The sequence below is a fragment of the Sander vitreus genome, chromosome 10 (assembly GCF_031162955.1).
Source record: "Sander vitreus isolate 19-12246 chromosome 10, sanVit1, whole genome shotgun sequence".
In the NCBI taxonomy this organism is placed as follows: domain Eukaryota; kingdom Metazoa; phylum Chordata; class Actinopteri; order Perciformes; family Percidae; genus Sander; species Sander vitreus.
In genome coordinates this window covers 31,647,336-31,672,176 of record NC_135864.1, presented here as the reverse complement: position 1 = coordinate 31,672,176, position 24,841 = coordinate 31,647,336, and the positions used below count along the sequence as shown (strand labels likewise).

Here is a 24,841-nt window from a genome sequence, read left to right as displayed (position 1 = left end):
AAACATATTGGTTGCAATGGAAAACTAAATCACGAAAGGCAAAACGGTCACAAAACTGCTTGTCGGGACTGAGTTTAAAGTCCTCTAATTCAAATGAGATGAACCCGCTGTGTGGAGGATTACACATTCATGATCAAAAGATCAAGTGTTCTATTCTAAAAATCATCCAGATATAACTCATCCTACAGTAAATCAGCCTAACTGCATGATGCATGAGTTGTTCTGGGGCTAGATTTAAATTATAAAAGAACTACGGATAATGATATTGTCCTTTTTGAGTTCTCTTTACATCAGCTTTGAGTTAATTACCAATTGATGCCAATGCATTTTTTTTTGATTGGCCGAATTTTTTCTACTTCTATTCTTCTATTCATCCTCTGGATGAAAGGGAACATTTCTTCAAGAATCTGAAGCTAACTCAGTTGCCTTTGACTTCACTTCTAGACCTACTGTTGGTTCCCCTGGAAACTGTCCCTTCATTTACATGACAAACCGTTTCGGGTGAAAAAAACAAACTTAACCCAGTAGATATTAAATTATAAATTCCAGTAGTTTGCGGCATCAGAGACAAACATATCTACATCAAAACTTCAGTATATTTGATATTATTCTGAATTTAGCATGAGCAAGAGTTTTTGATAAAAACGGGATAGATCATACTTTAAACATATTTTTGTAGACTGATTTGCGTTTCATAATATGAAAGTTATTTTTTTTTTTGCCTGTGCAGTATTCCCATATTGTTACAGTACAGGATAATGTAACACAGATTAAACCCAGCCTGACAACTTCCCATTGGTCCACGTTGGGTATTTACCGTAAGTCTCCTAAAAGGTGGGTCACCCAACATTTACAAATACAATACAATACAAGAAATTACATTTACAAATACAACTCAGAACATTTGCGATTGAATGCAAACAAATATTGAATTCAATATACAAGACAAATTATTTTTCTAACGGCTTTTTACACCAAGTAACGCTGTGTCAGTGATGCCTTAAATTGCTCTTGCGTCAAATTACCTTAGCAGCCGGATGTGATGTGGCTCCCAAGGAGCACGCCAAAGATAAACACGTAGCCAGACGAACAGGGCGAGGGTAATACATATTATAGAGAGGCTACCGTGAAACGATCGAAATGGAGTAGCTGCTAAGAAAATAGAGATTTTAGCAGGCAAAGAGACATCCGTCAAATTAGCAAGGAGCAAGTCTTCCGCAGACTTCGAATCGGTAAGTCCCGCAGAGTACTGACAGCTGTAACGTTACCTTTTAGCTGGCTAACGTTAGCTAGCTCTAGCTAACTAACCTAATTACCTGTCTTTGACAGTAGATAGACTCTGGGGTAAAGTAACGTTACTAATACAAAAAAATATATATATTTATGTTTCTGAGAAGTATGTAACTAGCTTATTATCTTAAGTAAATGTCTCTTTTTCTCGGAAAGCTCTCACAAGGCTGCTCGGATTTTAGAGACTTCATTTTACCATGTTAGCTTTAATGCTAGCTAAAAGAGATGCCACTTCTCTATGACGATACATGTTGGTGTTTAGCTACTTTAACAAGCGAAAATATGTGAAAAGCTAGTTTGTTATGTTGCATTCAATGTAATAAATGTAGCTAGCATACAAAGGATTGATTCAGTAGCAGCAATAGTGGGAGTGTACCCAATGCTAATCAAGAGCACTGCTGAGCATCTGTGCAGGAGGAATTGAAATCAAGCATGTAATAGTTTCTTTTTGAACATTTTGCCTGCATTGATGTATGATACACTGGGTCGGGTTGTCTGTCCTAAATAAAACATCACTAACCTTATTCACCTTTTATACTCCAGCTGTGACTTGGGGATTTATTGTAATGTAATGCTGTATCAGTTGTATCCTTTCATACATTTGTCATCAGTTATTTTGACAAGTTAAATTTTTTCCTTCAAATCCTATTACTCAAAACTCATTAAAATGTCCTAATCAGATTGCTATTTTTTAAAGAGTCATTTGTAGTAAGGATAGAAACTTGAGTTCAAACTCAACACTTTTGTTCACCTGGCTAGTTGACAGGTCTCTGTGTTTTCTCCCAGCCCTAAAAGCCTTCTGTTTACAGAAGAACTTGTGTAATGTTTACAGAACATTACATTTAAATGAATGTATATTTGTTATTTTGCAAGGAATATACTTTATAGTGATATGTATGTATGTGTGTGTATGTACGTATATGTATGTGTATATGTGTGTGTGTGTGTATGTATGTGTGTGTGTATATATATATATATATATATATATATATATATATATATATATATATATATATCTATATATATATATGTATATATACATACATATGTGTGTGTGTGTGTATATATATATATATATATATGTATATATGTGATGATGTGTATATATATATATATATATATATATATATATATATATATATATATATATATATATATATATATATATATATATATATATAAAAATATGAACATAGCCGAGAGATATCTGACCAAAATGTTCCAGCACAGTGCTACGTTTTATTTGCATGCTGCTCCGCTACATCAATCAGCTTTCACTTGCAACAACCTTCTTCTTCACCCTTCATCTGTGTCTTTCTCCCACTCCCCCCACCAGTATCTGTAGCTGAGTCCAAAATGGTGCGAGCTACTTTGGTGACTGCCACCAGTCTGGCACTGACTGGGGCTGTGGTGGCACATGCTTACCTCCTCAAACACCAGTTCTACCCGACTGTGGTCTACCTCACCAAGAGCAGCCCCAGCATGGCGGTAAGAGCAGGGCTTAAGTCAAAGTCAAATCTTGAGTTTGCTACAAATAGCTGACAATATTTCTTCGAAGGCCATACCAGTGACATTGTGACAAATTAAGCTTTTCGTTTCTGGTATCAGGTGTTGTACATTCAGGCCTTTGTGTTGGTGTTTCTGCTGGGAAAGTTCATGAGGAAGGTGTTTTTTGGACAGCTAAGGGCTGCAGAAATGGAGGTAGAGTTGTTTTTATATTTAGGACTCACATTCAGTTTTAATATGCAGTCAATGCATGGTCTCAGCTTTAAATGACAACAATGCATCTTATCTAATCAGCCTCTTTTTGTTCATGTGCATTCACGTGTCTTTCCTGTCCACCCTCAGCATCTGATTGAGCGCTCCTGGTACGCTGTGACTGAGACGTGCTTGGCGTTCACTGTGTTCAGGGACGACTTCTCGCCTCGCTTTGTCGCCCTCTTCACACTTCTGCTCTTCCTGAAGTGCTTTCACTGGCTGGCTGAGGACCGGGTGGACTTTGTGAGTGATGAGGGAAAAACAACTTCCTTATCTTACATAGTACACACAGTATACTTAATCCACTTAATCCGCATGCATGCAGTATATTGTTTAAAAGTAGAAAAGAAACATGGGACAAAGTGTGTGGCATACCAGAGCTGAACAAACATCGTTATTTGATAATTCAGTCATGAATTTAGTGTAAAGGGCCCTTACTGTGCCATGCTTTGAGTTGAAAAGTATTGTTTGGATGTTAGTTAGGAAGCTTTACCCAACTGCTGTTACTAGACAGCATTCCTTGGCTGAATACCTATAACAAATAAATATAAATACATATTACATGTTTCGGTGCACCTGTAATGGTGTTGGCAATCATTATGTAAAAAGATCATTCAGAATCACAATTGATGATTAAATAGCCATAAGTGGCTGCACGTTTAAAGTAAATCATGTTTGTTTCTGTTCTTTTCGTTCTTTTTTTTTATTTTTTTATTTCAGATGGAACGGAGTCCAAACATATCCTGGATTTTTCACTTCAGAGTATTATGTAAGTACACGTTACTAGGGGTGGGAATCTCTAAACTGATTTATTGATGCATCTCGATGCAACAATTTTTTTTTTATGTACATTTCCATGCGTGATTTTTAAAAATATACATATAAATCTGAGTTTGATAAGCTAATCACTTCCTAGACCAAGCAGCTAGACAAAGCTTAGATTCTGACATATACAGTATTTGTCAAACACAAGTTTTAATGAAATGTTTTGTCCACAAGGTTTTTATTTTGTAGTCATTCCATGCTTAAGCCTTAAACATGCTTGTGGAAGTCCCCTTCTCTCCCAGTAATCTTCAGTAATGTCAGAGGCTCAGTCATCTTTAAAGGTGGAGAATTGTTAGAACATGTAACATGAGGTGGTCAGATGTCATGTGATAAAGTAGATGAACAGCCTATATGTGTTTTGCCTGATTATTTTATGTATGTCTAATTAGACTGCTGCTGTTACTAGACAGCAGTCCTTGGCTGAATATATATACATTTATATGTATATAATATACATTTTCGGCACGGTTGCCTAAACTCTAAGTTGTTGTCCATTATCCCATCCTCTTTCAGTCACTCTGTTTTCAGATTTGTACTTGTCTGGAGACAGTAACTACAAATAAAAATCAGCCATTTTTTTTCTTCAGATTATAAACTTATCAGAATCGAGCATCGAATCGTTCTAGAGAGAATCGCGATGCATCTAAGAATCAATCTTTTTTTTATTTTATTTTTTTATTTCTTTGACTTCTGTCTCAGCCTCTTTCCGTTGCTTCTTCTGTACTTATGAAACGAGTCTTTTGGCGAAATGAAACCGTATGCAAAGCATTGCAGTTTGCACATGAGGCCAGGTGCACCACAGTTTAATGGAGCACAACAGACCAGTAAAATGGTTGATATTAACAAACCACAACACCATTTTCAGTCATCTTGTCAGACGTATTAAGTAGTGATCTAAGTGGCCCTTTGATTACATAACAGTGTCTCCCCCGGTGTATTGCCAGCCTGGTAAACCAACCGGGCCTAAGCCACTGGGAATTATTTTAAGACTACAGTTTTCTTTACCGCTCGGTTAGAAACTTAGACAGTCCTATTTTCAAATGTCCAGTTAGCTTTTAGCACTGACTTAATGTAGAGCCCAATGGAATTGGTGTTAAAGCTTTTTGTATATTCTCAATTTTGCGTTTCCGTCCATGATTCTGTTATCACAGAAACGAATGGGCTCTACATGAATGCTGCCAGGACAGCTGGTAGCTCTATCAGGGCTTCATGCTCATTTCCAGTTTGATTTCCAGAATCGGGCCCAGTAGCTAGGGCTGCACCACATGAGCAAAATATGTAAAAGTAAAAGTAAGTCGATGGATATGCGAAAGTGAAATGGTGATAACATAATAGACATGAAATAGACAATCTATAACGACTGAGATGTAGTAAAGAGTCAGAAAACAGTCAGAGATAGTGATGTGGATCCAGTGATCAGTTATAGCGCAGTGTATGTATGTATATGTGTGTGTGTGTGTGTGTGTATATATGTGTGTGTGTGTGTGTATATATATATATATATATATATATATATAATGTGTGTGTGTGTATGTATGTATATATAAAAAATGTTGGGCTTCTCCGCCTTTAATTGATAGGACAGCTAGGTGAGAAAGCGGGGAGAGAGAGGGGGAAGACATGCAGGAAATCATCACAGGTCGGACTCAAACCCTGGACCTCTGCGTCGAGGCACAAGCCTCTCTGTATATGTGCGCCCGCTCCACCCACCGAGCCAACCCGGCCACAACGACACATTTTAAAGTGCAGTTTTCAAATTGATTTTTTTCTTTCAATTACCACAAAACATCTCTGAGTGTATTACGCGACATATTGCAACCTTTCGCAAGGTGCTTATTGCACCAGTTGATATCGCGATAACAATAAAAAAAGATATCTCGTGCAGCCCTACCAGTAGCTATTCAAGTTTTTAAATAACTGTCCATCAGATACGTCTTTAAACACGATGTATGTACTTGTTTATTTTGGGCAAAATCAAAGATGTTGATTTCCGCGTTTCTATGGAGCTTCTGCACAGAAGTCTTATTCAGTGTTCTTTTATTTCCTGCAGCTCTCATGGGACTGCTGGCTGTCCTGGACTTCCTGTTTGTCAACCATGCCTGTCATAGCATCATTACCCGAGGAGCCTCAGTCCAGCTTGTTTTTGGATTTGAGGTTTGTCATACTTTAGTTGAAGCTGAATATCAGCTCTTTGTTTTTAGCTTTAAAATGCTTATTTAGCCCACCTTGGGCAATATAATATAAGACAACAAACAACAGATAAGACATGTCGGAGGTACAGTAAAAGCCCGCTGTGCTTCATCAGTGTTGTAGTCGAGTAACCAACTGTCGAGTCCGAGTCAAGTCTTGAGTCCCCGGTGTTTTTCGAGTCCGAGTCACTAAACGAGTCCCAGTGGCGTCACCATTATCTGAGTTCGAGCCTGAGTCAAGTCACAAGTCCAGAGGATAGCGACTCGAGTCGGACTCTAGTCCGAGTCCAGGACTCTAGTACTCCCATCACTGCCTGTTTAGTCTCGCATTACCAGACCTTCCTCCACAGCGCCGCGGAGGAAGGTCTGGCTAGTCCACACAGCATTCCGGGATGGGAGAAAAACGTGTTCTTGTTTATTGGCATTTCTTTAAACCAATCACAATCGTCATGGGCGGCGGACGGAGCAACGCCCGTGACGTGTGTGGAACATGTGTACGTTCAAAGGTTGTTTTAGTCGTTCAACAGAAAACTCAGATTGGACAGATAGTCTAGCTAGCGTTCTGGATTTACCCTGCAGAGATCTGAGGAGCAGTTGACCATAGTCCTCAGAAATCCACCGGAGGTTAGAACACCAACACAAAGAAAGAGGAAGGGGATGGACATTCCGCCGAAATGAAAGACATCCGGCAGAATTTCCAGCGGCACCTGAACAATCCCGGAAGCGGAACGTCGTGGATATAGACTACTGCCTGTTACACATAAAAGTAGTCCGAAACATCACCCAACTTCTGAGTCCTATTTCATGAATGCTCGATTCCCAAGTCCCAAGTTATCAGTACCCAAGTTGAGTCCAGAGAACTGTTCACCACAACCTCTTACTTTAATCCTTTTCATACCACACGGTTGTTGTGGATAACACTTGCTAACACACACACACACACACACACACACACACACACACACACACACACACACACACACACACACACACACACACACACACACACACACACACAACAATGGACACAAATGTTCTCATTAGGATATCTTCTCTGTGTGTGCCCCTCAGTATGCCATCCTGATGACCATGGTGCTCACAACCTTCATTAAGTACCTTCTGCACACTATTGACCTGCAGAGTGAGAATCCCTGGGACAACAAGGCCGTCTATATGCTCTACACGGAGCTCTTCACAGGTACTGTATTCAGCTGGAGTTCCAAATGTGATGCCGGGATATTTTTGTGTGTAGTTCAAGACAAAAAATAGTCGCAGCCATACTAAAATAGGAATTGATGTTTGTTTTTTTATTCCAGGTTTCATCAAAGTGCTCCTGTACATTGCCTTCATGACCATCATGATAAAGGTCCACACCTTCCCCCTGTTTGCCATTCGGCCCATGTATCTGGCTATGAGGTGAGCCGTTGTGTGCCTCTCTGTTTGTGTGATGCTCGCAAGGTTTATTACGTTTTTGTTACTTCCACTCCTCTGACATATGACAGAAAGTAGAGTTCTCTAAATATTCTTAAAGGGGATATATCATCATAAACGCATGTAAACATTGTTCTGGAAGACACCCAAAACTGAAGTTAAAGTAAAGTATGAACTTAAAATATTAGCATGATATGTCTCCTTTTTAAAATGTGTGTAAATGGAGTTTGGTAATTTCCAATTCTTGATGATGTTATTTCATATTTTAAGTGACATTTCCAAACTGTAAGTTTTAGACAAAGGTTTTAATATAATTTTTCGTCACTTGATATTTTGAATTCACATTTTAGGCGTGTTTTGAGATTGGTTTCCTCTTTTTCTCTCAGGCAGTTCAAGAAAGCTGTAACAGATGCTATAATGTCTCGGAGAGCCATCCGCAATATGAATACACTGTGAGTAATGTTGAGCCTTTCCTGATTGCACCCTATTGTATTTGTAAACATTTCCCAGTGCCTCTTTCCTATTCATTAATACATCATTTGGTAAGCCGATACCTGGTCAAGTGGGATTTCAAGTATCATTTAATGACACGGAATATAGCCCTTGATGCAAATGAACATCCAGTCTCTATTCGGTGTGAATGTGTTTGAGAGGTTGCTGGGAAACATGCACACTGTTACACAGTAACTTCGACAAGCTCCTACTCCGGTTGTAGCAGACCCATATGAGTTGTCTGATATGCTTTTTGTCCTGATTACGATACATGGGTGCCGATTTAATTTTGTATTGCGATTTTCATTTATCGTGATTCTAGAAGTATTGCGATTCGATAGTATTGAGTGTTGCATCTTTCTTTTCCTTCTTTAACAAAAACAATAGTTGAATAATACACTTCCTCAGACAATATATCATGAGCCATTTCTAATAACTAATTGTTTTCTAAAAGGAATGTGCATCACATATCAGCCAGTCAGTCTGACATTTATTTCATTTGTAAAGAAGTACGTAACATGGATCTTCTGCATTTTCTGCTTTCGGTCTGTTTTTGCTGGAAACGGATGTGATGTAGTCGCTGTCAGCCCCCTTGTATAAAACAGTGGTTGGCGTATTCTCTAGACATAGTTATGCTTGAGCTCTCTACAGCAAGGATTAAAAAAGCCAAATCCTCAACTATCAGCCTATGGAAAAGTGCAGCAGCATAAATATCAGACCTAATGACCTCAGCGTCACAAGAACTAGAGGAGAGCAACAAGGCAAGGTGTGATTTCTGTTTGTTTATTTGTTGTTGTTGTTTTTTTTCCTCGAGACCGCAGAGTGTGGGTAATCTTTAGCCCGGGGATATTTGAAAGCAGACAATACATTTAAATCTATAGTTCAAGACTGAATAAAACCCTAGCTAATCAATTCTCTGCTGTTCTTTACTCGTCTAACGGTTGCCTGTGTTCAGGTACCCTGATGCTACTCCTGAAGATCTGCAGGCCTCTGACAACGTCTGTATCATCTGCCGAGAGGAAATGGTCACCGGAGCCAAGAAACTACCTTGTAATCACATTTTCCACTCCAGGTGAGCCATGTGGTCACCAGTCTGACTCGGGATGTAAGGTTCGGGACTGCAAACGACTGAAACAACGTAGATGTCAGATATAGTCAGCATCTACAGTAGCTGATGGCACACACAGTTCCTGTATTTAAACAGTAAACAAGTCGGTGTGGCAAATGAAACGCGACTTAAAGGAGAAATCCGGCACAAAATGAACCGGCAGTAACCAGTAACATAGCTCAAGCACCGCGTTCGTCGTTCGACTGGTCGTGGCTGTTTTCCCCAAGATGGCGCCCGCCTGTACACGTGAACGGTACGGTCTTTCTAAACTCTCTTTGTGATAAACTGTCTGTACACTTACAAAGTTCCTCTAATGCTTCGGTTTACATGTAGGGACCCTCATTATTCTACAGTGGAAGTGTGGTGCTATGTTGAGCCTTGTTAGTGGTGTAGAAATAGAGATTTCTTTTTACTTTCGCATGCCCTGACGACTAGCGTTATAAGCTAATTAGCAGTTTGCGATAAAACTGGTCACATTCGATTAGCATGAAAACATATCTCAGAGAACGGTCGACTCGGTACACGTGTTATCAACCCCTAGCTTCATTTTGCGCCGGATTTTTTCTTTTGAAGTGGCTATATGTAACTTTCAGTTTGTGTTGATTCTAGCGGACGCTTTGGACAAAAGCGGTAATGATTTTACCATACCTGCTGTCGTTAAGGTCTTTTCTTTACGGTGCTGTATTACCCACTGTATATTACTGAGTTATTAGCGTTACGGGGAGGTCATATACTTGCGATGAATGTTTTGCTCAGACAGAAAATCATTCATTTACAATTAGAGAATAAGCTACAGATGCAAAATTGTATTTCAAGTGTTGCATACGCTAACTTAGCCTGGATATATCTTAACTAAAACCAGGCGCTAAATGGAAGGGGGATGTCATTTATTGTAGGCTACTGACGTACAACCACATCGCGCATTGTAAAGTTATTTTATGAATGAAATAGACATATTACATACCTGAGGGCCAGTTCGGGGTCTGTTTTGAATCATTTCAAATCCCGTATTTGTCTCCATCTGTTGAAAGCCCGAAAAATAGCCTTCTTTTCACTGTTAGTCTCGTTTGCTGTTAAAGGGTCATTTATGATCATTAACTACACAGTTTCAGCATAAAAGTTACATATAGTAACTTTTTAAAATAAGAACCATTGGCATTGCTGCATGTTTTTGTAATAGCATTGTTGACGTCCTCCGTCCCCCCCAAACACACACACAGCTGCCTCCGCTCCTGGTTCCAGAGGCAGCAGACCTGCCCAACCTGTCGCATGGACGTCCTCCGTGCATCTAATAACAACCAGACGCCAGCCCCGGCCCAGGCCCCGGCCCCGGCTCCTGCGGCCCCGGCCAACGTCCCCGCAGCCCCACCCGCCAATGGTGAGTGTCAACCACCAGTACACATGAACACAATCTCTGTTCTAGCCTTCTGCCTACACCCACATTATTGACGATGTAAAACACGTGTCATGTGGGTGGAAAACTGTCAAACAACTTGTGCAATACTGCATATTCCAGTACTTAAGGGTACACTTATCTGTTTCGCAGACAGAATGTTCCTTTTTATATCTACTGAAACGTTTCCATTCATGGGCTTAAAGCTTTGCGTGACTTTTTTATAATAATGAACGTCCGTTACATTTAAGCCGTTGCCAAATGAGTTGCTACAAAGCTAATGAAGACTTTCAGCTCCACACAACTCTCTGGATTTCTCAGTGTGACTATGTTCAGAAGATTGTGGCGTCCGGTGACTTTCACGCGCAGAAACTGAATTTTTCCACGTTTTCAGCACTTTTATTCACTACCACCAGTATATACACCACTAACACTAACCCACTTTCACTTTCAGGTTTCAGAGCGCTGCGTTGCAAGTAGTTGCAAGTAGTTGCAAGTAGTTGCAAGTAGTTGCAAGTAGTTGCAAGTAGTTGCAAGTTTCATCTTGTCTCGTCAAAAACTGGGCTTTGAAGTCACACGTTTAAAGCGACACTATGTAACTTTTCCCGCTTTGGTCATTGGAACTATAGCTCACTGTAGTTCCAATGAGACAACCTGTAGGGGGACCGAAGAGGGAAAAGTTACATAGTATTGCTTTAAATTCTACCCATAATGGCTTTGAACGAGACATCTTTAGTCATTTTCAGGACACATTGATTTTTCATTTTCACTTTCTGTCTGAATATATCTGTATTCACCCTCTGTTTTTGCGCCTGTCTCTTTAAGCCACCCTTTCTGAAAAAGCCCAGTCTGCTCTGATTGGTCAGTGTTTTCCGGGTCTTCCGCATCTGTGCTCTTGGTGCCTCTGCACCTCTGTCATTGCAGCCGGGGAATGACTTTAGCGGCACTTTTTAGGATACAGTTTTATATAGTATGGTTGTGACTTCACAACCGTACGGAAGTCCTGACGGCTCGTTTAAAGGCACAGTTTCTGAATACGGGCTGTGTGCACTTTCACAGTGTTTTAATACTTTTACAGTATTTACATAACTCCACTACCTGCGTTTATAATATAAAAAGGACATGGAAATTTCACTTTTTACAATATGGGATGAGAAACTACTCCAGAAATCTTAGTTCGATATGTTTTTCAGTCCCACTTTTCTTGCTCAATTAACAAGTAGTGTAGCCGGTCACGTTGACCACGTTGCAAAGCATATTAATTGTGTTTTGAAGCGTCCTATGGTAACTACACATTTGGACCATTTTCCAGGGTTGGTAAGGATCCCTTTTTGTTCCGTTTCCTCTCTAGTGGCCCCAGGCATGTTACCCGGTTTTCCTCCGGGTGTCTTCCCCTTCTGGGGTCCCTTCCCCGCAGTGCCGCCTCCTGCTGCAGCTCCTGGTGCCACCGATGCTCCGCGAAGCAGCACAGAGGCTACGCAGGCAGCTGGTAAGGATAACCTGGCTCTCCTGCCACAACTTAGCCAGTTTACCACACCACAAAAAGGATAATCAAACCCAAAGTATCCAAAACAGTTTGCCAATGTCACGCTACAGATAGTATCTTCGCACCTGTGTTGTTTTATTTGATTTTATACTCTGGGATAGCTTGACATCCACCCAAAATGTTTGTGTGTTTGTATCCTCAGGTTCCAGCCCGGCCACTGCGTCGACTGCAGACACCGCTGCAGGCGCCGCTGCTCCAGGACCGGCCATGCCGGGCTTCCCCTTCTCCTTCCCCCCGCCTCCCTTCCCCTCTGCACCATGGCTGCCCATGCCACCACCTCCTCCCTTCGGTAACCACAAACGCCCTTTACTCTCTCGCAGACTAAAATAAATACACGCTTTGGTGACTTTGACACTATTGTCAAAAGATCACCTGCTGCAGAAAGTAGAAATACAGGGAAGGAAGCATGTGTTACTCAGTCATAAGAATAGAAATAATAAGAAATTTTAAAATACATGTGGATGAGTCATGATGATAATATTGACTTGACTTCTTTGTTCAGCCTTTGTTTAGGGAAGTGCTGAGCATTACCATAGCAACATACAATCCGGTCACAGGGTGTGAAAGTACCTAGCATTTCCCTTTTTCTTCTTTTTTCATCTATTCACTGTTGTAAAGAGTGTCTTTTCCTAATCTAGTTACAAAGTGTTCACACCAGATCGATGTATCATTACACCCCTAGTTGTAGCTGATGCCCTATTCTCCTTCGACCTTGTTTTATTTAGAAATGAACCCCCCCCCCCACATCTGAGTTTCATGTGGCGCATTCGCACGGGATAAGCAGAGCCTGCCTTTACTCAAAAAAAAAAAAGCAGGCTCCCCCCCCCAATAATCCATCTTCACGAGAGGGATAGAAAGGCACACAGTAAACAAACCTTGAAAAAATGATATACGACCGCGCCAAATCCCAGACACGTCGATTCACACGGGACTAATATTATCACACAGGGTTTCCGTGGGGTCTTAAAAAGTCTTACATTCGCTGAAGTATTGTGTTCTAGGTCTTAAATCATTTTAAAGCGGTCTTCATTTTCCTACATCAATGTAACACTACCTCAACTGCTCATTGAAATGATCCCGCAGCGCTTTAGAATGTTGTTATTCTGTGGTGTTGTAGTTCTTTCTGTCGCTACTCCAAATATAATTTGCTGTATTACGACTAGAAATGAGACCAACATGCTGCTTATATTTTAGCCGGTCTAGACACCATTCCTATAATGCCAATGAGGAAAGCTGGGAATTGTTTCAGACAGTGTTTCCAGACTCTGACATCTGACTTTGCTATTGATGTTGTGATAGAGGTCTTAAATTTCATTCATAATGATCTTTAAAAAGTCTTCATTTTGACTTGGTGAAACCTGTAGAAACCCTGTCACAGGACCTTGGTGCTCGGCGAAATATGGTAGGTCATTTGCGGGGGGAATTTTTACTTGACAAATTACCGACCACAGATCACAGACGACCTCCGTAATTACTACAAATGACTAGAGGTTACAGGGTAATACTAATCCCGTGCCAATAGGGCTTAAGTTGAAAGTTTGTTTCACCCGGACCAGTTTGTATTAACGCCTCCTCTCGCCTCTCCTCCAGTGTCATCAATGCCCCCTCCTCCTCCCTCTCTGTCCCAGCTGTCTGAGGAGGAGCTGAGGGAGCTGGAGGCAGAAGGGCGGCGGGGCCTCGAGGCCAGGCTCCAGTGTCTCCAGAACATCCACACCCTGCTGGACGCCGCCATGCTCAACATCCACCACTACCTGAGCACCGTCGCCACGCTCGTGTAACTAAACCTTTTTGTTGAAGTCGCATCATCCCAAAATAAGCTTGAATTAGTCATTAAATGCAGCTCTTATTATTATTATTATTATTATTATTATTATGTTATTTTAAGAATTAAGGATATGTATTTAAAGGTCCTATGACATGCTGCTTTTTGGATGCTTTTATATAGGCCTTAGTGGTCCCCTAATACTGTATCTGAAGTGTCTTTTATATAGGCCTTAGTGGTCCCCTAATACTGTATCTGAAGTCTCTTTTATATAGGCCTTAGTGGTCCCCTAATACTGTATCTGAAGTCTCTTTTATATAGACCTTAGTGGTCCCCTAATACTGTATCTGAAGTCTCTTTTATATAGACCTTAGTGGTCCCCTAATACTGTATCTGAAGTCTCTTTTATATAGGCCTTAGTGGTCCCCTAATACTGTATCTGAAGTCTCTTTTATATAGGCCTTAGTGGTCCCCCTAATACTGTATCTGAAGTCTCTTTTATATAGACCTTAGTGGTCCCCTAATACTGTATCTGAAGTCTCTTTTATATAGACCTTAGTGGTCCCCCTAATACTGTATCTGAAGTCTCTTTTATATAGACCTTAGTGGTCCCCTAATACTGTATCTGAAGTCTCTTTCCTGATATTCAGGCCTTAGTGCAGAATTACAGCCACTAGAGCCAGTCCCTACAATGAGCTTTCCTTAGTGATGCGCCATTTACTGTGTCTGTAGCTCTAAACTGCTATTGAGTATGAGAGACGCATGTGGAGGGTGGGGGTGTGGCCTTGACCAACTGCCATGCTTTGCTTGTTTTCAAGTCATGATGTCTCTTTTTCTCATGGGTAGACAAATAGCTGGGTCGGGCTAATGCTGTAGATAGGGGCAGGTAACCTTTCCCCTTATGACGTCATAAAGGGAAGATTCCAGATCGGCCCATCTGAGCTTTCATTTTCTCAAAGGCAGAGCAGGATACCCAGGGCTCGGTTTACACCTATCACCATTTCTAGCCACTGGGGGACCATAGGCAGGCTGGGGGAACTCATATTAATGTTAAAAAAAACTCATAAAGTGACATTTTCATGCCACTGTTTATAATTAGAATGAATATGTGTAAAAGAATCAAGTTTGACCAGTTTGTTTGTTGAATGTCCCTCCCCTGCTGTGTCCTCCACAGCCCTCCTCGGACTCAGGGCAGCACTGGAGAAGCCAGTGGGACAGACGACGCTGCTTCACCTCCTGCAGCGGGCAGTAGCACGGCCAGTCCCAGCCGGGAGAGGGACTCCTCCAGCTGTAAGTAGACATGACGGTTCACATCAACTATATAATAATAATAATAATAATAATAATAATAATACGTTTATTTGATGTAGCACCTTATTACAGACAAAGTCACAAAGTGCTTCACATGATAAACATTTGTAAAAATACAGTACAATCCAACAGAAAATAAACAAGGGAAAAAATAATTGAAAGCCCAATGAAAATCATTTAAAAGATTAAAACCTAAACATGAGTCAGAAGTGAATTTGAACAAGTGTGTCTTCAGCTGCTTTTTAAAGCTTCAACAGAGACTGCAGAGCGTAGGACAGCAGGAAGCCACCGCTTCAAAGGAACGGTCGCCTTTTAGTTTCCAGTCCCTCCAGAAAAACGCGATTATGCGATCGCATAACTCAATGCATAATCAGCCAAAGTCTGCATATTTCTGCGGGGGCCGCATTATTTTTCAAAAACGCCGCACTTTCGCCGCATCAATTGCCGATTTCCACGCAAAATATGCGGGGCTTGCTTGATTTCATAATCCCCGCATTTTCGTTGCAAAAAAGTCCCATATATTTTAGCAGAAAGTTGAGAAATGTTGCATTTACTTCACACAAGAGCAGCCCTTTCCCCCTGTTGCCATGGGAACGTTATGAAGTGACGCAATAACGCACATTTTTTAAGAAAACTTAAATAATCAAGGATTTTTGCCCGCAACAATCACAAAAAAACTCCGCATTTTTCTGGAAGGACTGAGTTTTTACGCGAGTGCGTGGGACCACCAGTAATCCCTGGTTAGAAGACCTGAGGGACCTGTTAGTAGTGTACGGATGGAGCAGCATGTGGCCCGCCAACCGCAGGTTGCTGACCCCTGCACTATAGCTTTCTATCAAAAACCTTGAATCCATTTTATTTCTTTTTTTTTTTTTTCTTTCTCGTTTCCAGCCGAGCAGGCGGACGGAGCTACGGTCTCCTCTCAGCCGGCCGACTCCACTTCTTCTACCGCTTCGGGCGCGGAAAGAAAAGAAGAGCTGGACGAAGGAGCGGCGGGGGCGGGGCTGGGGGAGGAGGGCGAGGACGGAGAACCCAACGCCGCTGAGCTGAGGCGCCGACGCCTTCGCAAGCTGGAGACGTCATCGCCGTCACCTTCTCCCCCTCCAGACAAATGATCCGCGTTGTGCTTGTTCTCTGAATTCCTCCATGGTTCTGACTCGAGACGCGTCGCTCCGGACCAATAGGAACTGGGAGCTTCTCACAGGCTCAGGTTTCTAACTGCGTCGAGTTGGACTCAGGCTACCGGGAGACGCAATGATCGGTACCGCATTATCTGGACTGTTGCTGTGTCAGATAGCAATAGCACGACTTCAATTTTATTTTATTTTTTTCTTCCACCGCCCCCCCCCCCCCCAAAAAAAAGACTACTGCAATAAGAGTACTGCAGGTGTTTGTAGGTTTAATCGAGTGGAAGACGAATTTCGAACCCATTTATTTGGTCAATGTGAGAGAGACAGACTGTTTGGATTTGTGTTTGGTAGTTTTACTGTCGGTGAGGTTCTTTGCCTGCACTTTGATTTGTTGTTTAATTCAGCTTTCTTCAGTATAAAGGTGGTCCCATTCCCCACATCAACATGTTACACAGCATCTGCATTGAATTCAAATCAAAGGGGAAGTTGATCAACGGCTCTGGCTTTCTTTTTTTTTTTTCGTTAACATTCGTCGGTCTTCTGTCGCCACCGCCGATATTTGAATGTGTAAATACTGTATAAAGAGTTTTAATAGGATGATCTGTACATAATGCAGAATAAACTGTTTGACTGAAATGACAGTGGCACAACACGTATATCGGTGTGTATGTTCACAAACTGATGGAATAGAGTTGGAGTGTGTTCAAGTGAAGCTCATAGACTCGTAGGCTTTCTGTGTCGGAGCTTTAATGTTGCCTTTTGAATAAAAGATTGAACTGTAAAATTAGAACTTATTATCACTCGTAGGCCTACGTATACGTACAAACCTCCTTTTTAAGTTAGTTTTGTAGGCTCAAAATATTTGGGAAGAAGTTTTTAAGGTTCTCTTGCCAGAAGATCTGCAGCCCTTCCCAGTCAGATTGTCTTAAGAAGTGATCATGTGTGCTTTTACTGTTGTAATGTTATTGTCCTCAAGTAATGCTTCAACTTACAGATCTGTCAGAAGTTTCCTGGATAGAAGTATGTGTTTTGGTACTAATTATAGGGACGATTTGAATTTCCTTAAAAGAATAGCTCTCTTTCAACCCAAGTACATCTTCCATTCAGTATTCATTTAAGGCTATGCTCACACTTGGCGTCTTTTCTTAAAGGTGGAGGGTGGGGGTGTGGCCTTGACCAACTGCCACTTTTCTCATGGGCAGGCCAAATTCTCTGGGCGGGCAAAGCAGAGAAAGGCGAGGTAGTAACCTTTCCCCTTATGACATTATAAAGGGAAGATTCCATATCGGCCCATCTGAGCTTTCATTTTCTCAAAGGCAGAGCAGGATACCCAGGGCTCGGTTTACACCTATCACCATTTCTAGCCACTGGGGGACCATAGGCAGGCTGGGGGAACTCATATTAATGTTAAAAAACCTCAGTGATATTTTCATGCCATGGGACCTTTAACTTGCCAGCGTCTGTTTTACATTATAATCCTATGGAGTAAACCGTGTTTTCAGAAAAGTCGTGAGTGCTTTTTTAAAGGCCACCGCCGACTTCTTTTCTGTAGCTCAGGGCGTCATTTTTTTATTTATTTATTTTTTTTAAAGAATTTTTTTGGGGCATTATAGGCCTTTATTTTTTTTATAGGACAGATGAAGACCGTGGCCGCTGCGTCGAGGGGTAAACCTCTATATATGGGCGCCCGCTCTACCAGGTGAGCTACCCAGGTGCCCGAGGGCGTCCATGTGAAGTTGAAAAAAGTTCAACTTTTCTGAAAAAACGCCCTACGTCAGGCTTTTTTGACAGCCGACCAATGACGAGCAGAGTAGCCAGACCTAACGTTAGCACCGCTCCACGTAGCGCTCTCGGATCCTGTAACGTTGGCTGTTGTCATAGCAACAAAAGCCGCTCTTGGCTGCTTTTTGGAACAAAACCGCTGCCAGCTTCTTCTTTTTTTTCACTACAAGCGCCCTAGTCAACTTTTTCTTGTCAAAAACAATACGCTAAGTGTGAACATAACCTGATATTGTAAACTGATTTGTTGAAATGTTCTTTTACACATTTGTCAAAATGATGTTTGACGTTCAGCTGCCCTGTGTGTACCAAGCAAGTTATTTTCCGTATATTAATATTATCAAGTTACATTGTTCTTTCCGGGGAAACGATTAGGAAATTCTGCAGAAATCACAGAACTGTAAAAGAGTGTAATGACCAGGATAAGACAATACTTAAAAGTAGACCTGATGTTCACCAATGGATTAAACATTTAAAAATCTAAAACACTCTGGCATGGTTTGGAAAGTGTTGGCACTATTTAAAGGTGCAGGAGGTAAGACTTATAAAACTAACTTTCTGTCGTATTTGCTGAAACTGACCCTATGTTCCAGTAGAACTACATGAAGCAGGTAGCCTGACAAGCCAGACCCACATCCAGATGTTGGGTCTGGGAACTCCCTATTGGCAGGGCTCAATCCGAGGGGCGGGATAAACGGTTGTCTTTCAAATTCCCTCTGCACACAATAGGATAGCGCTACAACCAACCAGAGCAACGCTAGCTGATAGATTAAACTTTTGCCGTATCCGGTCGGCAAAACTCTGAACACATCTTCCTTTTTTAAGAATGACTTCAGTGCCGTTCTTTGTTCTTTTCTCAAAGAAAAGCTGAACTCCAAGTCTTCCAGAGTCACAGCCAAAGCCGATTCCAAAGACCGCTGTTCCCAGCAGCAGCAGCAGCCATCTTCTTTGTTTTCAAGTAGCAGGGAATCGACGCGGAACCGTCGTAACTCTGCCGTCATTATGTTAAGCCCGCCCACCGACTCTATACACGATGTGATTGGTCTGACCAGAAATTGGTTGATGGTTTTTCCAGCTCACAAGCCAACGGAGAGTTGCTAGACGACCCTTGCTGCAAATTACATTTGCTGCCGCTAGGGTGGTCTAGATTTCTAGGCATATTTTTTTGGCTAAGTCCTGGATCTTCCCAATCCTACCAACGGCACCTTTAAGTATACAGTTTGTAGTAAATTAGCCAGAACAGGTGTACACACAGCACTTTTCCCCCCCACATTATTTTCTGCTTAGCCACAGACTGAACAAGCTCATTTAGATTTGAATTTTTATTATTGTTTACATAGTAAATATCAATCATGTGGTTAAGACAAAGCCGTGTGATTGGTTGCTATGAGGAAGCCTCATTCCAGTAAAGACATAAAAGAAGAAGAACATAGGATTGTTAGCTACAATTAAAAGGTTACATTATAAAATAAGTTAAACGTCCCATCAAAATACAATTGTACATGAAGGTAATATCAATCAAAAATATTTTTCAAAATGGAAAAACGATGAAACTCTTTGCAAAAGTGCCATACAAACCAAAATAGCAGAAGCTGTGTATAGGTCTCGGGTTAGAAGGGAGTCAGCCTGCTGATGATGTGGATTCATTTATTAAAAGTGTCAAAAGACATTACTGGTCTTAGTCTATTTCCTATACGCTTGACACAGTGTAGGAGAAACGACCAAACTGCAAACGATGGAAGTATGGTCAGTGGTTATGAAGCTGATGAAATACATGATGTGCATTCATTTAACCCTCGTGTTGTCGTCCCATCGACCGTGCAACTCTCTAATTTTATTTCTGGGTCAAAATTTCAAATTAAAACTTTTTTTTTTGTGACATTTTTGTCACTTTCTTCCAACAATGTCGTCACCTTTTCCCCAATGTTCTTCCGTCACAAATTTCCGATGTTACCGTCACTTTTTTCCAACATTCTTTGATGTTTTTCGTTTCTCCAAACGTTATACAATTGAATAACGCACCCAAATTCAAAGAAAGAAGTGAACTGTAAAGAGTAATGGTTGAACGGAACCATCCACAGTATGTTTTTGGACAATTTTGGTTGAAAGAAAACCCAAATTTCTAATGTATAAACTTTTTGAAAATGGGTCAGATTTGACCCGAGGACAACAGGAAGGGTTAAGAAGGAGAAGGAATGCTAACGAAGCTAAATGTGCAAAAACATTTTTTAGGAATTGCAAGAGCTAGTTTACCTTGTTTCATCAACACATCTAAACTAAATGTTGAACTAAATCTTACCTTAACCTTTTATAAAGGAGGCTGTGTCTGTCTTGTCCCGACAAGTTTGTTCTCTTTGAGCCAAGAAATATTTTCAATATATTCTCTGTTCAAAAACTACAAGGTGCATAGTCGCTGTTATGTCGAATTCCTGAGGTTTTCAGTTTAAAAATATAAAAAAAAATAAACTGTTCACAGAGAGGGAGGGCCGACGCTACTGGGTGGTAGCTGGGCGCGGTCTCGTCCGGGAGATGACATCGTCACGGAGGACCCTGAAGTCCCGGTCAGTTCTGGGGGGTGGAGTAGAACGAGTGGTGCTGCTGGCTCTGATCTGGAGGATTGCTGGCAAACAGGAGAGGAGCGGTCTCTGAGCCGTACCAGCTGAAACGGAGGGAGAAGAAGCATACAGCAGAACATCAACCATCGCTTTATTCATCTGTTCTGGATTTATTTAGACCCTGACATTATGATATATATAGTTGTTTTTTTTAAACTTGCACGACTTGTCCCTCAGACACCCTGAAGGATCTTTCTCTTTCATCATTGATTTGTGCGCCAACTATTTTAATAACTAGAATCATTTATACTTTATTCATCCCGCAAGGGAAATTCCAATATTTTCACTCTGTTTGAACACACAGGCCTGAAAAAAAAACACACACGTTTTGATCCGGCCCATATATCAATTTAGGTTCACAATAAATGTTGGCCCGCCTAGTTGTGCACCGAAACAAAAAGACAGTTTTTCAAATGGCAACTACACAGCACTTGGAGCAGAATTTGGTAGATTTGCCGACTTTGAGACTCCCAGAAATTCCCACAGAAGCAGAGGGTTTTGGAAATGCATCCTGGGAAATAGGTCGCTGTGAGTCGACTTTTTAAAATGTAATCTTTGTTTTGCTTGATTTGCTAAATGCGAAGATTTCTAAGGACCTATTTGCTGCCTTTTGTTAGGGCTTTACGTGGACCAAACTGTAAGTGAGAAGACTATATGAGACATGGAATAATACAGTCAACGATATTTGATATTTTAATGGAGAGATGTCAGAGTGAGTGGGGGGGGGCACTGTAGCTGTCGATGGACAGGCGCCCTGAGCAGTTGGGGGTTCGGTGCCTTGCTCAAGAGCACCTTGGCAGTGCCCAGGAGGTGAACTGGCCTCTCCAGCTACCAGTCCAGCACCGTACTTTGGTCCGTAGAGGGACTTGAACCAGCGACAACTTTCTCTATTAATCTCAGGCTACATTTACATTGCTGCATTTTGGTTTAAAGAACAAATGTCTTCTGCTTCGTTTACACCTCGCATTCACACTGCTCTGGCGTTTCAGAGCCCCGAAGGCCGGCTACACACTGCCTGCGTGGCGTGAGTGTGGCGTGTCAGTTGCGTACACATGTATGTTTCTCATTGATCAAATGAAATACCACGTTAAACATAAATATATTCTGATTTGATTACAGCAAAGACAACGTCGGCAGTATTGACGGCAAAATAGGCTACAAAATATTTCATTCTGTATTGACAGGTTTTTTTATTATTATTTTTTTTTAATTACATTTATATCTGCATTTATATCAAAACCTAGAGACTTTCAAACATCAAAATGTCATTTATTAAGATGTATTCGTGTCCAAATGACATATAAACATCTTTTTGTATTCTATTTTGCCTGAAAATGCTTCCAACAGGCTTGCGTGTCGCGTGAAAAATGAGTGTTGGTTCTATTTCTAGCATGCACGCGTTTTCTGAGACGCGCGTGTCACGCAGGCAGTGTTAACCTGTTAACATGGGAGCCGAAATAAAAACGAACACGCCACGCAGGCAGTGTGCAGGAGGCCTAAACCGGAGACATTTGAAAAAAACTTCTGACCTTCGGTTTGGAATCTGCGGGGTTGTGTTGCAGTCTCAACGGCCGCAAACAATATCTGGTTCAAGCTTTTCAGATGTGAATATTCTCTTAGTTTTCTTTAGCCGCTTTCCGACCGGAGGGATTTTTGCAGTTCCTAGAACATAACGTTCATAGAACCCTTCTTTTCTCGTGTTCCAACTGGACCAATTTGGGGATTATTAAGTTCCTCAGGCCGCAGTTCCTGTACCTCTTTCAGCTCCTACTTCAGGGCAGGGTCTTTCCCCTTTTCCGCATAGTGGTGGTTAGATGGCTGTGATTATAATAACAAAAGGTCAGTTCCTACTTGGCCAGTGTGAATGCAAATGGAAAAAAACCGGTTTTGGGGGGAGAGTGGTTAGTAGAACTGTTTAGAAGTGGACTGTTCCTATAACTACCTTCCTGTGAAGTGAATACGTTTGAGATTCTGACTGCCGGTCGGACAAAACAAGTCATTTAAAAAACGTTTTACAGTTTTTAAAAACATTTAATCAACTAAACTATGAATCGATTAAGTGTGAAAAGTTTTTTATAGACCTTAGTGGTCCCCTAATACTGTATCTGAAGTCTCTTTTATATAGGCCTTAGTGGTCCCCTAATACTGTATCTGAAGTCTCTTTTATATAGACCTTAGTGGTCCCCTAATACTGCATCTGAAGTCTCTTTTATATAGACCTTAGTGGTCCCCTAATACTGTATCTGAAGTCTCTTTTATATAGGCCTTAGTGGTCCCCTAATACTGTATCTGAAGTCTCTTTTATATAGGCCTTAGTGGTCCCCTAATACTGTATCTGAAGTCTCTTTTATATAGGCCTTAGTGGTCCCCCTAATACTGTATCTGAAGTCTCTTTTATATAGGCCTTAGTGGTCCCCTAATACTGTATCTGAAGTCTCTTTTATATAGACCTTAGTGGTCCCCTAATACTGTATCTGAAGTCTCTTTTATATAGACCTTAGTGGTCCCCATAATACTGTATCTGAAGTCTCTTTTATATAGACCTTAGTGGTCCCCTAATACTGTATCTGAAGTCTCTTTTATATAGACCTTAGTGGTCCCCTAATACTGTATCTGAGGTCTCTTTTATATAGACCTTAGTGGTCCCATAATACTGTATCTGAAGTCTCTTTTATATAGGCCTTAGTGGTCCCCTAATACTGTATCTGAAGTCTATTTCCCGAAATTCAGCCTTGGTGCAAAATTACAGCCACTAGAGCCAGTCCCACAATGAGTTTTCCTTAGTATGTGCCATTTCTGTGTCTGTAGCTATTGAGGAGGAGAGAGGGGGGGGGGGCAAGGTGGAGAGTGGGGGTCTGGCCTTGACCAACTGCCATGCGATGTCTCTCTCTTTCTCATGGGTGGGCCAAATTCTCTGGGCAGACAAAGCAGAGAAAGGGGAGGTAACCTTTCCCCTTATGACATCATAAAGGGAAGATTCCAGATCGGCCCATCTGAGCTTTCATTTTCTCAAAGGCAGAGCAGGATACCCAGGGCTCGGTTTACACCTATCGCCATTTCTAGCCACTGGGGGACCATAGGCAGGCTGGGGGAACTCATATTAATGTTAAAAAAACCCTCATAAAGTGACATTTTCATGCCATGGGACCTTTAATAACCAACTTGGATCATTAATGGGATATCAATAGGGTTGGGTACCGAACCGGTCCTTTTAAAACGATTCCGATTCCTAAACCGATTCTTGAAAAACTGAAAAATGACAAAAATGTAATATGTTTACTAGCGATCACGTGCAGGGAATGGTTAATATGTTTTTACGTCCGTTTTGGTGAGCCCAGAGGGAAAATATGGCATTTTAAAAGTAGCCTACATTTACGGTAGCTAGCTAACGGTAGACTACAGAGAAAGTGTGATATTTTACGTCCGTTTCGGAGCGACAGAGGGAAAATATTTCAGTCGACACATTAAGTGGAACCAAAATGAGGAACCAAAATTTGCGTTCTAATCCGGTCCGATTCCTACCGGTTGCGTAGGAACCGGTTCCATAGTGGAACCGGGTTTCGGTACCCAACCCTAGATATCAAAGGTCGATGGATATGGTTCTGCCTGTGTGATGACAGTACCTTGAGTGTGGATGTGAACCACGTGCCCATGGAGCGGGTGCATCGTCATCGCTGCCTTGAGGGTCATCAAAGAAATATGGCCGGGGTAGGACCCTGTTGTTAACGGCCATGCTGCTGGTCTGTGGAAATAAGGGAGAGAACACGGGATGAAATGACTTCCACTGCTTCAGCAATACTGATCCTGTGTCTTGTTTCATCACAGATTATTTTTTATTTTTTTTTACTTTAAAATGAAACATGACACAGGATCAGTATCAATTGAAATGTCTTCATTTAGTTGACATCCAGTTTCTGTCCGATGGGCCAACTACCTCCTGCGCAGGCCGGCGAACCCTGAGGATGAGGATGAGCAGACTGGTCGGCAGCAGCTCCCATATGAAGAGGATGGCTCCGAAGGCCAGGTAGCCCCTGTCGCCCAGTTCACTACGCAAGTCAGCCTACAGACAAACACACAAACATGGGGTTATCTAGTAGTAGGGCTGCACAATGAATCGCAATGTCATCAAAATCGCAATATGGACTAGTGCAATATCCAAAATCGCAGAGCCTTATTTGTTAAGGCAAAATATGTGTCAAACCATTCTGAATT

General features: G+C 41.5%; 2 protein-coding genes across 4 annotated transcripts in view; one reads left to right on the top strand and one right to left on the bottom strand.

Moving 5' to 3' along the window:
- Positions 1-1,047: 1,047 nt before the first annotated feature.
- syvn1 (synovial apoptosis inhibitor 1, synoviolin) lies at positions 1,048-20,464 on the top strand. The gene is made up of 16 exons (XM_078261133.1): positions 1,048-1,232; positions 2,627-2,778; positions 2,899-2,991; positions 3,139-3,291; positions 3,769-3,817; positions 5,924-6,027; positions 7,134-7,260; positions 7,379-7,478; positions 7,880-7,945; positions 8,941-9,057; positions 10,314-10,471; positions 11,838-11,975; positions 12,175-12,321; positions 13,623-13,806; positions 14,969-15,084; positions 15,997-20,464. The coding sequence occupies exons 2-16, from the start codon at positions 2,647-2,649 to the stop codon at positions 16,218-16,220; spliced, it is 1,908 nt and encodes a 635-aa protein (XP_078117259.1). The 5' UTR covers positions 1,048-1,232; positions 2,627-2,646; the 3' UTR covers positions 16,221-20,464.
- The window catches only part of gpr137 (G protein-coupled receptor 137), a 10,568-nt gene continuing 5,048 nt past the window's right edge, over positions 19,322-24,841 (bottom strand). For all 3 annotated transcript variants that reach the window (XM_078261136.1, XM_078261137.1, XM_078261138.1), the window contains 3 exons: positions 24,564-24,689; positions 24,253-24,371; positions 19,322-20,673 (listed from right to left, as the gene is read on the bottom strand). In XM_078261136.1, coding sequence (XP_078117262.1) covers positions 20,577-20,673; positions 24,253-24,371; positions 24,564-24,689 — 342 coding nt within the window. In that variant the 3' untranslated portion in view covers positions 19,322-20,576. The remainder of the gene's footprint in view (positions 20,674-24,252; positions 24,372-24,563; positions 24,690-24,841) is intronic.

What these genes read in the sequence shown, in the direction of transcription:
- syvn1 (XM_078261133.1), top strand. Translation starts at nt 2,647, where the DNA reads ATGGTGCGAGCTACTTTGGTGACTGCCACCAGTCTGGCACTGACTGGG. An exon ending in AGAGCAGCCCCAGCATGGCG is followed by an intron (nt 2,779 to 2,898) that starts GTAAGAGCAGGG and finishes TTCTGGTATCAG; the next exon opens with GTGTTGTACATTCAGGCCTT. An exon ending in AATCACATTTTCCACTCCAG is followed by an intron (nt 9,058 to 10,313) that starts GTGAGCCATGTG and finishes ACACACACACAG; the next exon opens with CTGCCTCCGCTCCTGGTTCC.